Raw genomic sequence first — 13,707 nt, 5'->3', positions numbered from 1 at the left:
TTGTTGCCTATAAAAACCGCCCCTTGCGCTTCTCCCTGTGCACCCGCAGCTCACTCACACACTGCAGTCCATGAAGCCTCGTTAGTTTATCCGATCCAGTAGCCTTCCCTCCCCGTGCCATAGCTTCTTGCAAGCTCTCCTTCCTCCTCCTCCTCTTCTGCATTCGCTTGTGTTTTTGGTCCGATCGCATGAGTTTCAATCGCATGGACCCTTAGTATATATAGATATCGTCTGTTTTGAGTTGCCAATTTGCTGTTGCTAAGTTCGGTTAGTGATGGTGGTATTTTCGTGTGGTTTTTGGCTTGGTTTGGCTTGGAGGACGATGATGGAAACAAACGAAGGCTCGCTCGCCGAACCTAACATGGCTCACTATGCCTTGATGATCAGAAATCGTGATGTGGACTGAGTTCTCCATGCACACACTCATTTTCTTCTTCTTTCTGCTAAGAACACTTCAAAAACTCTGTTTTTTCTGGACTTCCTATACCTCTCTGTGATGTCGTTCTTACGGAGAATTGGACCACAATCCATAAGTTTTCCGTTTCAGAAATTTGCAGGGACTGCATGGGGTGGATAAAAAACTATCGAAAAAACTACTCCTCGGCTTTTATTCCGCCTGCTTTTGTTTGTGAAAATAAATCTGCTTGAACAGATCCCTGCGATTCATGGCGATGCGGTCAATTCTGAAAAAAAAAAGATGCTAATTGTGATCCTCAAAAAATATCTTTATGTGATCAAAGATACTCAACCTTTTTTCCATGCAGGTTTCTTCTGGTCTAGATAAAAACCATGACGCCCATGGGAGCAACGCTGAAACTATACAGGACACGTCTGAAGGAGATAGGCATGCTACAATCCTGGGAGGACTAAATTCAGACATGCATGGTGGAGGCGTTGTCTGTGCCATCTTCTACTGGTCTGAAGCCTGAACCTGCCATTCTGTGTGTGGTTTAGCATCTTGTTTAGAAGAGGTCAAAATAGGATAGCACATCAACTGGCTAATTACAGTCGTATGGACTAGCTGCATGGTTGCATAGGGGGCCTCCGTGTATCAAGGACCTGTTGCCACTAGATTGTAATCATATTATCATGGAATAAAGTTCCCATTTTCCCCACAGAAAAAAAAACACAATGTACAAGGCCACTCATCAAAGTTTTTGTATGTACACAACACATTCCAGTAGAATTAAGTCTCCAGAGTCCACACACACACACACACAATCCAATAAAACATCGAAATTAAGACCCATCTAACAACTCAATTATACTTGTCATTGCTCAATTTCAGTACAACAATAATCGCTTACCTTGAGAGAGTTATGGATATTACATCACACTCACACATGGTTTGGCAATCCACAACAAGATACAACACACTCATCAGACCCAACACCATCCACGACTAAACCACGATGAACGGTCATCAGCTCATCACCAGCAAATTTATTGTTAAATCTAAGGCCTAGGGCACACTTCGTTCCTAAACTTTTGTTCTCATATCAGAGTACACTTTTCCTACTTCCAGTTTCTCTTCGTTTAAACCTTAAGAATCAATCAAGGCATGTACGTGTGTCATCACAGTACAACATCCACTTGAGAAGTTGAGAGTAACTCTTCGCACCTGCTTTAAGCAGGCCCACTACTCCCTTGCCCGTGAAAGAAGCGCACGACGACGCAGGTTATGTTGTCGCTGCTCTCCCGCTTGTAGGCCTCCTGCAAGAGCCTCTTAGCAGCTTCCTCTGGGTCTTGTATTGACCGGGTCATATCGACAGCCTCCTGCATTAGAAACGTTGTGTAGAAAGGGCATATCAGACACGTGGAAAATGATACAGGTCTTGAAATCCTTCTGTTTTCTTGAATTACCTCGTTAGAGACCACATCCCACAGCCCATCGCTTGCAAGGATGAGAAACTCCAGGGACTCGTCAACGATTTCCTCCTATGACCCAGCAAAGCATTACTAAACACGATCATCATTTATAAAGGTGAATATAAAGAACAAAATTTCTTAAGCCCCTCAAGACGGCATATGCAGAAAGAGAAGTAGTTCTTTTATTGGTACAGTGACTCACAAAGAGTCATGAAGATGAATGCCTGCTTACATGCATATGCAGTTAGAGAGAGAAATAAAATGAGAAACATTAAACACCCCAAAAGTTCGTACCCGGATCTCTGGATCCACAACTACATACTGCTTTAAGAGCTTGTCACCAAAAGCACGAGAAACAGCAAGTACACCACCAACACGCCATGTCCCTATGGAACAGAAAACCATCATTAGAAAGGCAATCATATCCCATCCAGATAATTTGAAGAGAGTGCAGTGCACAGTACCTGCCCACATAACAAAACCTCCAGCTTCTTCAATACGTTGCCGCTCATCTGTCTGATCAGGCTTGTGATCTTTCGAAACAGGTACAGCTGTAAAAACCAGTACACCCCATTAAGTGAAGAACTGATAAAAGTATTACCACTATTTTACTTCCCATCGCATTGATTTGCCATCAAAATAACTTGAGTCTATTAGCCTATTGACTAGTTTAGTGTGAAAAAAGAATACTGGCATCTACAGGCAAAAACAGCGCTTTCATAAAACGAGGCAAGCATTTAAGTTAGGAAAGGCCTCCGTTAAAAACAAAATAATCATACATCCAGTCAAATACAAAATAATCGTATAACATGTTCTTAACTTTTACAAGCATGCACGAAAACATACTGTTGAGTAGATGTCTGTAAATGATGTGCTCTCAACCTCATAACACACATTTGTCCCATAATCAACTAAAACCTTAAAACCCAGTTACTAATGAAAAATATTGATCCATATTGTAATCATATAACTTTGTAGTAGGTTGGAAGTAGACCAAGTTTGTCCATTCTGCCATATTCATTGAACAAGTCTTAAACGAAAATGCATGGTCTCAGAAAGTATGAAGTAAAAGCAATAAAAATATTGAATGTTGGTTACCATTTCCTGCCCTGCATATGATAGCCCTGGAGTCTCCAACATTTGCGACAAAGAGACGATCACCAACAAGTACAGCAGTTGATGCTGTTGACCCACACTGGTTTTGAGTACTGTCAGATTCCAAGAATTCACTGTCGGTACTTTTATAAGAATCATCTGCAGATAGCAATACCATGCAATGATTATGTTAGTTTTATTCACCCAACTCGGTGGTCAAGCGGATTAGTAACCAAAAGAACAAGGAGATACCTATAGCCACTTTTGTGTCACTCATGAACTTTGGATGCCTAAGAAGATGGCTGAAGAGGTTGTGTTTGACATACTCAGCTACTTTAGCACCACCATGACCTATAAAAATGAGCTGTGCATTTAGCAACCCGATTTGGAAGAAAATAGCAAATTTATTTGGCTTGTTCAACTGTAACTTCTTCATTGTGCCCCCTGTGCGTATTTTATATGTTCTTTTATCCATTAACCCCTTGATTAATGGTTTCTTTAGCCACAAAAACAACATACATTTGAAAGAGCAGAGAATTTTATGGTGCTAGCTACGCTATATTAGACAGATTAAAGTCCAACATAAGAAATATAAGTGTGATCTTTTGGCACATTGTGCCAAATGTGGAAAACGCCCTCTTATCGAAGTTCTAAGCTTAAATAAGAATTGGCCATGAACAAAAACTACGTGAATAGAGATGATACATACCATCAAAAACTCCGAATAAACCAATAAGCTGTCCATCAACACTTTCAATTCTTGTCTCATAAAAGTCTTCCATGGAAGCCCTTTTACCCAGGGAGCTCGCATAACCATAGCTAAACCTACCATTCTGGCTGGCAGAAAAACAAATGAGAAATGCTGAGCAAACAGGTATAATAACTACACAGTAACAGCCCCAATTAACCGGTCTTTTAGCCGATAACAACATAACACAAATATGGAGTTGCTATATTACTAGAGATCCCATAGTACCATTCACAGAGTGGATACAAACATATCACTGCATGTATCTGGATTGCGCCAATACAATAGTTATATACTAGCGACAGTTCACTAGGAAGCAACTGCTACCAAAAATGTACTAGTACCGAAAAATTCATTTGGAAGCAACCGCTATATGTATGTGATTCCAGAAATGCTCCTCCAACCTGTACTGATCAGAGGTTGGCATTGGGAAGGACAAATAATTGAGCAGTTTTATGCGGCAACAGTCAGCCACCAAACCAACCTGCCTAGTTAATGAATTGAGCAAAATTTGGGGGAGGCCATGGCCTCGAGCCAAAACGTACATATCAGACAAGCAGAGCAGAGCAGGGCAGACTCGGGAAGGGGGTCTGAAACGCACCAAGCCAATAGGACAGAACCTATGCCATGTAGTATTAGCTTGCGGAGCCACAAATGATGAAATGTTGTCTAAAGGAGCTGCCATAGCATGATGAAACTACACATGACTAGACCATTTATGCAAACAAGTATTATGTTCGTGTTACAAAAGGAGCCTTAGGTGGCTATCATGACTCTGTGTGTGGCTGGTGGTTACGTGCAGCTGAGCCGTGCCGGTTAAGATTACCAATATCAAGTAACAGTACCGTCTGTGCCATTCATTAACCTGCTTCCCCTGATTCTGAACCAATAGAAAGAAAAGGCATCGTCAAGGGTTGTCTCAAATCTTACACTAGCATTCCCAACAGGACATCCTGGCTTATTTACCAACTCAGAATGCCAGGGATTCATTTGATCTAGGCGCCGAATAACCCTCGATTTACTCAAGACAACAAGGCATATACTTAGCTCACTAGCATAACTATTCAGTCTGCTTATGAGTTAGGTGTCTTGACGAACGAAATTAGGTGTTGAATGTCCTGTTTAAATAAAAATAAAAAGGCACAACCCCAACCAAAATCTGTCAGTTCCAAAGCACAAACATGATTTTTTTTATGACCAATACAACACCATCCTTGGTTATCCAACAGCAGGTGGCCTAACGATTATGAGCTACGTACAGAGAAGGGAAACACCTCGTCGCTCGTGGCAACGAAATCACCGCTACTCGATACGCTAAATCGGTGTGATGTTCCAGGCCGCCCATACGGCAGGATTGCGTGCCTGAACCGCAGTAACCGACGGGAACTACTGCATTTACCACCGCACGCCAGAGGCTGAGCCAGGGGCGTGCATGCGTCCCGAATCGAATCGAATTGACGACGAATCGGACTGCCACTAGAGCAATTCGAGCAGATCAAGCAGAGACAAGGGCAAAAGAGATACCGGGGGTGGCTCCCAACCTGAGGCCGCCGCCGCTGACGGGCGATCCGTCCGTGGGGTGGCCGATGACGGTGCTCAGGTACCCCATCCCCGCCGGGGGCCGAGGCCACTCACCGACCCGAGCAGAAAGGGGGGTGACGCGAATCGGCGGAGAAACGGGTCAAATTTGGGGGATTTGGGGGGAGCGGAGACGGAGGGCGAGGGATTTCTATAGTGGGCGCAAGCTGCTCCTCCTCCTCGCCTCGTCGTCGGCTTTCTTACACTTAGGCCCTCGGGGCAGCGCGTAATTACCTTGCTTTGCTGTCGGGCCCGTACCGCGTCGCGTCGCGTCGCATCGCATCACGCGGTGGAGTGGCGTGCGAGGCGCGACGACCGACCGATCGATCCCGGGCCCCTTTCACGTGGGAAGGGTTGGCGGTTCCATGCAGACGGGATTCTTCGAGAAGATCGAGGATGGATCCACCGTCCAGAACGCGCTACCCGGAACGCTGCACGTGAGCCGGACATGCGCTTAACGGAATACTTTGTGGAGCGTAGGCATTTGCAGCCTCGTTGTTGCGGAAATATTTTACAACATATCTCAATGTGATTCATTGTATGAAACATATATTAAAAAATAAAACTGAAACTGTATATAATTTATTATGTTTGATTACTATGTGGTTGTAAAATGTTTATTAAATATAAATAAAATAATATAATAGAAATTCACATGTTGAGATAGGTCTTTTTTCATGCAGGTTTCATGATAAAGTGGCATGCTTGCATGTTACGAGACATATGGTAGTGAGTGTGGGCCTTTTTCTCGTGCATGTTGTGTGATGATGTGACATGCTTATATGCTGAGAGGAATAATTAGTGGGGGCTAGCTATTTAAATATAGAAGATACGGTGTGCAATAGGGCACATACAACGCGGGCGCTTAGACGAGGCGCGGCGCTTTGATTCATGGCCGTTTCAATGTAATCCCGTCCAATCCCGTGTTTTTGGCTGGTATCGATGTCAAGCCAGTCGTTTAGCGTCTGTTTTTTTTTTCACGGACTTTTCTAGCGAGTGCAATGCACATTCTTTAGCCAAAAAATCAATTCGGTTAGCGCCTGAATAAGCACCCATGCCTTGGGGCAGCAGACTCCTCTACGTATTCCATTTTCTTAATTGATATTTTTTTAATATTCTATAACCAGCCAAACATGAGCCTCTCCATTGTAGATGGCCTTATAGCATCTTCACTAGGTGTCCCTATGATAAGGCATGATCACTTTTTACATCACGAAGTGCCAAAAATAATGCTCCAATAGGTAATGCGCATGGCAAGCAACCAAGAGGGGGCCAAATTCATGCACACTTGTGTATATATACATGAACATTGTTTTGGAACATGTGGAATTTCTTCAAAAGACATTAACACATTTTAGAATTACATGAACATTTTTTAATTACGCGTGCATTTTAAAAAATATGTGAAAACGTTCTTAATACTACATGAACAAATTTGCGAAAGGTGTGAACACTATTAACAATACACAAACATTCATATTAGGTTGAGTTTTTTTTAATTACTTAATATTTTAAACATGTGAAACTTTTTAAATTTATATAAATATTTTATAAAACATGAACACTTTTTGATACTACATGAATTTTTAAACATAAGGGGGGACACTTTTTATCAAACACAAGATTTTTTTATAAAATAGGTGAACACTCTTTTAAAATTTTATGAACATTTTTATAATACGTTAACACTTTTTAATTACATATGAACATTATTTATTACACGATGAACATCTTCAAATACACAATGAATAAATTTTAAATGTGCAACAAAACTAATTGAAAATGCTTTATGATTATATTTAAAAAATATGATGACCATTTTTTATACATGATGAATTGTTTTTACTGTGTATAAGAATTTGTTTTAATCTGAGGTGGTGTTTGGTTCTCTAATCCTAGGACTTTCCATATGACTTTTTGAAAAAGACTTTTAAGGAGGTGCTTCTAAGGACTTTTAGCAAAAAGTCCCAAAAAAGTCCCACCCTGTTTAGTTTGCTAGGAACTTTTTCTAGTCCCAAAACAAAAAAGTCCCTGGAACCAAACACCCCCTGAGTACAACAACAGTTGTTAAAATACACATGAACAATGTTTCACAAAAAGACATTTTATTTAACAAAACATACGTATTCACCCAAAAGAATTGAAAACACCGATAAAAAAGGTGACCGTTTGTTGCACTTTTTCTCTAAAATCCATTGCTACTTTTTTTTTCGAGGAAGTGCCTTGCTAGTTTTTTTTTTATTTTTTGTCTTTAGAAGAATGTGCCTTGCTTTTTTTTTGAAGTCAGAATGTGCCTTGCTAGCCTTTTCGTTTTGAGAAGAATGTGCCTTGATAGTTTTTTTTTGAGAGGTGTGCCTTGATAGTTTTTTTTTTTGAGAATCAAGTGCCTTGATAGTTTTTTTTGAGTCGGTGTGCCTTGATAGTTGTGCTGGGAGGAGACGCTCAGTCGGGTTACTGGGCCTGGCCTTGTACCAGCGCGTCCCTAAAAAAAAGTTGTACTGACCGTCAGGCCGATCCCGAGACGCAGAAGGACGACGGGAGGATCAGCCTATTAATGGAGACCCGGAGCGAGATTGGCGGCGAGGACGGCGAGATGGAAACGGGAGGGAGTGGCGGCGAGTCCCTGGGCCGGGCGGATCATGCCGCCGCAATCGAGACCCACGAGAGGATCGCCGGCAAGCCCGACAAGAATCCTGAGTCCTGCGGGGAGGATACCCTACACAGACCGGTTAGCGACATCATGTCGGAATTCGAACATGTCCCGGTACATACGAAGACCAAGATAGGCGACGGAGGCAAATCGATCTCCAAGGAGATGGCGATGCAGGTCAGCAAGGAGCAGTTCGACGAGCTGCTGGCCGGCATCTCGACGTCTGTAGCCAAATCGGTCAGAAAGATGTCTGAGGCAGAGGAAGAGACCGCGGCGGCGGCAGCGCGGACGGTCGACTTCAAACTAAGCCGAGTGTTTGACAAAAAACTACCATTTTAGGGATTTACGTCTCATAGAACTACCACTTTAAAAAAATGACCGAAAACTATCAAAATTTTCTAATTTTATGACTAAAAACTACCACTTTCAGATAATAACCAGTTTAGAACGATTTAAACGTGTTGACCGTTTAGTTGAACGTTATTACAGGTGGGATCCACACGTCATTCTTCTTCCTCCTCTCTCTATCTTTCTTTGGCATTTTCACAAACAGCTTCTATGCATCCCGGCTCCTCGGCGGTCGTCACCGGAGGCGAGAGGGAGGCCGGAGCCATGGTGCTGCTGCCACTGGGCTCAGCAGGGAGGGCCCCGCGTCGCGCCCACGCGCAGCAGCTGAACCTGCCGCCCTACACCGGGCTCAGCAGGGAGGGCCCGGCATCGCGCCACCGCGCAGCCGCTTCCTCGAACCGGCCCCGACGCAGCCGCCCCTGCCGGACGCCGGCATGGGACTGTGGAGGCGTAGAACCCCACAAGCGCGGCCTTGGCGGGCAGGCGGTCGGCCAGGTCGAGCAGCGCGTCGAGGAGGAGGGCGGCTGTGTCGTTGACGGGCGGGTCGCTGGCGGCTGTGTCGTGGGCGTGGATTGAGAGGCGATGCGCGGGGGCGTCGTACTCGATCCGCACGACGAGCTGGCTGGTGTCGGCGCCGGGCGACGACCGGTTGGGCGTGATGGTGACGTTCAGGCCGACGCTCGGCGGCGGCCGCGACCCGTACGAGCTCACGGAGCCGACCTCAACGTCGGCGAAGCCGTTGGTGGCGTTCGGCACGGAGGCAGTGAGCACGACCGAGCCGCTTCAAGCCTGTGGAGGGCGACGCCACGGTAGATGATCTCGCGGAGGCGGGCGGCGAGGCCATGCCACCGACGCGAGATGAGGCGGGTGCGCGCGGCGGCCCGGGCGCAACGGAGGCGGGCGAGGACGAGGAGGAGCAGGTCGTCAGGGAGGGCCCTGATGTGGTCTGGTCGTCGCAGCCGTGTGGAACGCCGGCGAAACTCCATTGACGCCCCAGATCTCGGGGATAGGCGAGGCGACCGGCGTCCGCTCTCTTGTGAAGTTGACTTTGATGCCACGTCAGCGCTGACAGATGGGCCCCGCCTGTCATAAACACGTTTAAATCGTCTAAACTGGTCATTATCTGAAAGTGGTAGTTTTTAGTCATAAAATTAGAAAATTTTGGTAGTTTTCGATCACTTTTTTTAAAGTGATAGTTCTGTGGGACGCAAACCCCTAAAGTGGTAATTTTTTGTCAAACACTCAACTAAAGCCTGCTCTCCGGGCTGATCGACGAGCTGTGGGACGATGTGCAGCAGCTAGCCTTGACGGAGCCGAAACTTTTGGCGATGTGCATGCTCAGGGCATCTCCAGCCGTTGGAGCCCCCCAGGACAATCGCCGGACCAAAAATGGCACGTCTCGGGGGGCAAAACTCTTCCACCGGCGCCCTCAAGAATCCGTTTCCCCAGCCGTTGGTGCCCTCAGAAGGATTGCAGGGCAAAAAGTGATTAGGTGGCAAGGAAAAAAACGCGTGGGGGAGTAGGATTGGCCGTTGCTTCCGCCGGCGCCCTCAACAGCCCCCAGCGCGTTGGGTTTGGCCTGGGTTCGCCGGCGGCATTTTGAGGTCGTGGGGGGGCTTGGGGGGCACGGCTGGGCCATTTTTTACCCTTTTTGCATCGCCGGCAGAGAAAAAAGGCTCCTGGGGGGCACTCGGGGAGGCGGCTGGAGATGCTCTCACACGCGAGCCTTTCACGCGCCACGCCTCCACGTTTCGGTTCATGTCCGCCGTCATCAACCGGCTAGACACATGGGTACCTGATTTCGCACGGGAATTGCGATCAATCAAGGAGCACAAGTAGACGGAGGGCGGTGATGGTGACGGCAACGGTGACAACGACGATGAGGTGGATGAGTCCGAGGATGACGAGGAGGAGTTCGAGGTGGATGAGTATGAGGAGGAGAAGAAGGCCGAGGAGTATTACTATGCTGCCTACCGTAGATCCTGGGAAAGTATGCTCAGCCTCAGCTGGGGTGGCAACTTCGAAGACCCAAGTGAGTAAATTTGCTTGCTAGTGAGTAGTGACGTGCTCTTGGTCCATATTAGATTTCTAACACGTTTCACTTTGCTTGGTTGTGTGCAGCGGTATTGAGCCCTATGCAGTTTACCCACTATATGCCGGGCCACACTGGCCAAACCTTGACGGGTCCTAAATTCTTGAGGACCATGCAGATCTATTCCATCAAAGTCGCGGAAACGGAAGGCTTTCACCTTGAGTGGCCACTTGAGGTATACAGTGTGGTCGCTGTCCGAGATGGCGTGGACCATCGTCGCAACCTTCTCTTCCTCCGCACAAGGGATGACTGCCAAATCCTCACGAAACAGGTACGCACGACGCTTTGCTATTTTCCTCTTCTTCTTTTTCTTATTGCTTGCATCTTTGTTGATAAATTTAGAAAAAAAATGAAAAAAATATATTTGTTAACAAGTTAGTTTGTGAATAATGATGCTTGCAGGATCCCTTTCTGCATTTGACTGGCCCGTCTCGTGCGATTATGTCCGGGGACGATGTCATGATTGATGTCCACCTAAAGCTAAAGGGCACCGTAGAGTCTAAAGACAGGACATTGATCAGTAAAGCCTTCTGTTATGACTATGGTCATTATGGTGATAGTGTTTCTACGCGTCTCCACAAGGGCCTTTGCATGCTGGAGCTATGTTGTGAGCATCTTCGACGGTCGCTCCAAGCCACTATCCTGGGCGTTCAACTTGTAAAAGGATCATTGCCTTGTGAAAGTAGCATCAAAGTCCTTTGCTTCGCACTAACTGAAGACGAAACCAAAGGCGGTCTCCCATCTAGGCCTGTTTTGCTGCTTGATTCACAAGCTGGAACAATGCCCGTGGATGAAGAGGGTTATCTAGAGCTCTCAAGGCGAGCTGTTTCAGTAAAACTAAACGGAAGGCTGGCAATTCTCGTACATGCTAGAGAAGCGAGTGGAACTGTTGTCTTCACACCCCAATCTAGCAGCGTAAGTCAAGAAAGATGTGACCTTGGTGATTGTGAAGTGGAGATAACCATTGCTTGGTCTCTCATCGCTGAAAGCCAACATCATATCGGGCCGATGGGATGCGCATAACCTTATTACACACATGAACTATATCGTATTCCCAAGATGATACTCGAGGAAGACGCTTGTTGAACATAGGTTAGCATGTTCACTCTGGTGAAAATGAAGTCATGCATCTGATGATGTTCTAATATCATGTGAACTATTGTTCCATCGTGAACTTGTCTGCTACTTGTTCCTACACAATGATACAAGACTAGCCTACAAATATACATACATGTGTAGACAATGCCCGTGTATATTATTGTTATGTCTATTTGTTGTTGAGCTAGTCACGACTGCCAACTTTGTCATTCTAGGAGCATCTTATTTCTCGGCTGTGTACCAGCTTGCATTTGTTGTTTGGATACCAGTTGATATATCTGTCGTGGATATAGAGACATATAGCTTGGTGTTTGCGTTATCGCTGATTTTCAGTTCTTAAAAAGCTGGCAACAAAGTGTTGGGAAACGTAGCAGAATTTTAAAATTTTCTACACATCACCAAGATCAATCTATGGAGTCATCTAGCAACGAGGGAGAGGGGAGTGCATCTACATACCCTTGTAGATCGCGCGCGGAAGCGTTCAAGAGAACGGGGTTGATGGAGTCGTACTCGTCGTGATCCAAATCACTGATGACCTAACGCCGAACGGACGGCACCTCCGCGTTCAACACACGTACGGTTGGGAAGACGTCTCCTCCAACTTGATCCAGCAAGGGGGAAGGAGAGGTTGATGAAGATCCAACAGCACGACGGCGTGGTGGTGAAAGCAACGGTGATCTCGGCAGGGCTTCGCCAAGCTCAGGGAGAGGGAGGAGTGTCACGGGAGGGAGAGGGAGGCGCCAGGGGCTAGGGTGCGGCTGCCCTCCCTCCCCCCCACTATATATAGGGTCCCTAGGGGGGGGGGCGCCGGCCCTAGGAGATCCAATCTCCAAGGGGGGGGCAAGGGGGTGGCTTGCCCGCCAAGCCAAGTGGGGCGCCCCCCACCCCTAGGGTTTCCAACCCTAGGCGCAGGGGGAGGCCCAAGGGGGGCGCACCAGCCCACTAGGGGCTGGTTCCCCTCCCACTTCAGCCCATGGGGCCCTCCGGGATAGGTGGCCCCACCCGGTGGACCCCCGGGACCCTTCCGGTGGTCCCGGTACAATACCGATTACCCCCGAAACTTTCCCGATGGCCGAAACTTGACTTCCTATATATAAATCTTCACCTCCGGACCATTCCAGAACTCCTCGTGATGTCCGGGATCTCATCCGGGACTCCGAACAACTTTCGGGTTACCGTATACTAATATCTCAACAACCCTAGCGTCACCGAACCTTAAGTGTGTAGACCCTACGGGTTCGGGAGACACGCAGACATGACCGAGACGACTCTCCGGTCAATAACCAACAGCGGGATCTGGATACCCATGTTGGCTCCCACATGCTCCTCGATGATCTCATCGGATGAACCACGATGTCGAGGATTCAATCAATCCATATACAATTCCCTTTGTCAATCGGTACGTTACTTGCCCGAGACTCGATCGTCGGTATCCCAATACCTCGTTCAATCTCATTACCGGCAAGTCACTTTACTCGTACCGTAATGCATGATCCCGTGATCAACCACTTGGTCACATTGAGCTCATTATGATGATGCATTACCGAGTGGGCCCAGAGATACCTCTCCGTCATACGGAGTGACAAATCCCAGTCTCGATTCGTGCCAACCCAACAGACACTTTCGGAGATACCTGTAGTGTACCTTTATAGTCACCCGGTTACGTTGTGACGTTTGGCACACCCAAAGCACTCCTACGGTATCCGGGAGTTGCACATTCTCATGGTCCAAGGAAATGATACTTGACATTCGGAAAAGCTATAGCAAACGAACTACACGATCTTTGAGCTATGCTTAGGATTGGGTCTTGTCCATCACATCATTCTCCTAATGATGTGATCCCGTTATCAATGACATCCAATGTCCATAGTCAGGAAACCATGACTATCTTTTGATCAACGAGATAGTCAACTAGAGGCTCACTAGGGACGTGTTGTGGTCTATGTATTCACACATGTATTACGATTTCTGGATAACACAATTATAGCATGAACAATAGACAATTATCATGAACAAAGAAATATAATAATAACCATTTTATTATTGCCTCTAGGGCATATTTCCAACAGTCTCCCACTTGCATTAGAGCCAATAGTCTAGTTACATTGTGATGAATCGAACACCCATGCAGTTCTGGTGTTGATCATGTTTTGCTCTAGGGAGAGGTTTAGTCAACGGATCTGCCACATTCAGGTCCATATGTACTTTACAAATATCTATGTCTCCGTT

The 13,707-nt window shown here is 46.4% G+C and overlaps 1 protein-coding gene and 1 pseudogene across 2 annotated transcripts; one reads left to right on the top strand and one right to left on the bottom strand.

Moving 5' to 3' along the window:
* Window positions 1–1,251: 1,251 nt before the first annotated feature.
* Window positions 1,252–5,503, bottom strand: LOC125540062 (putative protein phosphatase 2C 45). 2 transcript variants are annotated; one of them, XM_048703638.2, is made up of 8 exons: window positions 5,254–5,503; window positions 3,674–3,801; window positions 3,217–3,315; window positions 2,968–3,123; window positions 2,334–2,420; window positions 2,164–2,255; window positions 1,864–1,938; window positions 1,252–1,776 (listed from the first exon to the last, which is right to left on the bottom strand). In XM_048703638.2, the coding sequence occupies exons 1-8, from the start codon at window positions 5,319–5,321 to the stop codon at window positions 1,627–1,629; spliced, it is 855 nt and encodes a 284-aa protein (XP_048559595.1). In that variant the 5' UTR covers window positions 5,322–5,503; the 3' UTR covers window positions 1,252–1,626. The 2 variants fall into 2 exon arrangements, with proteins under 2 accessions (XP_048559595.1, XP_087401192.1); XM_087545066.1 differs by having other exon boundaries at window positions 2,164–2,420.
* Window positions 5,504–7,844: 2,341 nt separating this feature from the next.
* On the top strand, window positions 7,845–11,403 carry LOC125538120 (uncharacterized; annotated as a pseudogene).
* Window positions 11,404–13,707: the final 2,304 nt, after the last annotated feature.

The sequence above is a fragment of the Triticum urartu genome, chromosome 2A (assembly GCF_056163025.1).
Source record: "Triticum urartu cultivar PI428250 chromosome 2A, HENAU_Tu73, whole genome shotgun sequence".
In the NCBI taxonomy this organism is placed as follows: Eukaryota; Viridiplantae; Streptophyta; class Magnoliopsida; order Poales; family Poaceae; genus Triticum; species Triticum urartu.
This window is presented reverse-complemented; position numbering and strand designations above follow the sequence as displayed.